Below are 1,032 nucleotides of genomic sequence, written 5' to 3' on the forward strand. Positions count from 1 at the left end.
AAAGACGCAGACATGGAGAGGCAGTAGAAGATCTACTCATGGGGTGCATCGTCTCTACTGCACAGGGGGGTGTAAGAGATGTAGCAGAAGAGGACCTGGATGAGGACTTGGTAATAGCTCTCCCCCATGGTCTGGGGTGTCTGTACACCCGAACGCGGCGGCGGAGGGACGAGGGCCTTCCCCTCGATTTGTTGGCCCTCTCTGTGCTGCTTGCCACTGGAGTGCTCTGCGGCTTGGGCTCTGTCTCGGAGCTGTCTCTTCTTGGGCGTCTCCTCGTGCGGCTGCAGGAGTGGGCTGCTGCGCTGCGCTTCCTGACAGAGACACTTCCGCAGCTGCGTAGCGGGAACAACGGCGGCGCACCAGCTGCAAGTGAGCCGTTGCCGAGTGTCTCCATCGGGGCGCTGCAGCTGCTGCTGACGGAAGCGAGGCCTTGCCCCCGCATCCGCGTCCCCTGCAGCTTAGCAGCTGAGAGGCTGCTGCTGAAAGGGCAGCAACTGCAGCAGCAGATGATCGTCGCGCTGGTCCAGGCAGAGCGGGATGCAGCAGAGCAGCTGAAGCAGCACGAAGCGTTGCATCAGGCGCGGAAGCACCGCGAGCAGATTCTCCTGCTGCAGCCGCAGCAACAGCTTCACCTGGGAGATGCTGTTGGGCAGGACCATCGATTCAGGGAAGAGCTGCAGCAGGCGGAGGCAGGTGTGGCAGCGGCAGAGGCAGCGCATGCAGCAGCCGAAGCAGCAGTTGCAAGGAGCAACCAGCAACTGCTTGATCTGGAGCAGCAGCTGCACAGCAGCGGCATAGGCGGGCTCCAGTATGAGCCTTTGTTCCACGAGCTCGTTGCTGCGTGTGCCTGGCAGCGGGAGGCCGAGGCCCTTGCAGCTTGTATTGAAATGGAGTCTGATGCATCACGCCAGCAACAGCAGCAAGCTGGGCTAGTGAGCAACCAGAAGCCACTGCCCCCAGCTTATCGCAATACTGCTCACTTGTGGCGGATGGTCCAGGTGTACGAACCGTTGCGTCACAAGTGCAACGCCC

The 1,032-nt window shown here is 61.5% G+C and overlaps 1 protein-coding gene across 1 annotated transcript in view; it reads left to right on the plus strand.

Annotated features, from left to right (window-relative positions):
* Positions 1 to 38: 38 nt before the first annotated feature.
* Positions 39 to 1,032, plus strand: part of EMH_0083910 (uncharacterized protein) — a gene marked incomplete at both ends in the record, with an annotated part of 2,459 nt that continues 1,465 nt past the window's right edge. Inside the window, 1 exon segment of the mRNA XM_013500693.1 lies at positions 39 to 1,014. Coding sequence (XP_013356147.1) covers positions 39 to 1,014 — 976 coding nt within the window.

This window comes from Eimeria mitis, genomic scaffold (genome assembly GCF_000499745.2).
Source record: "Eimeria mitis Houghton genomic scaffold, Emh_scaff5742, whole genome shotgun sequence".
Taxonomy (NCBI): domain Eukaryota; phylum Apicomplexa; class Conoidasida; order Eucoccidiorida; family Eimeriidae; genus Eimeria; species Eimeria mitis.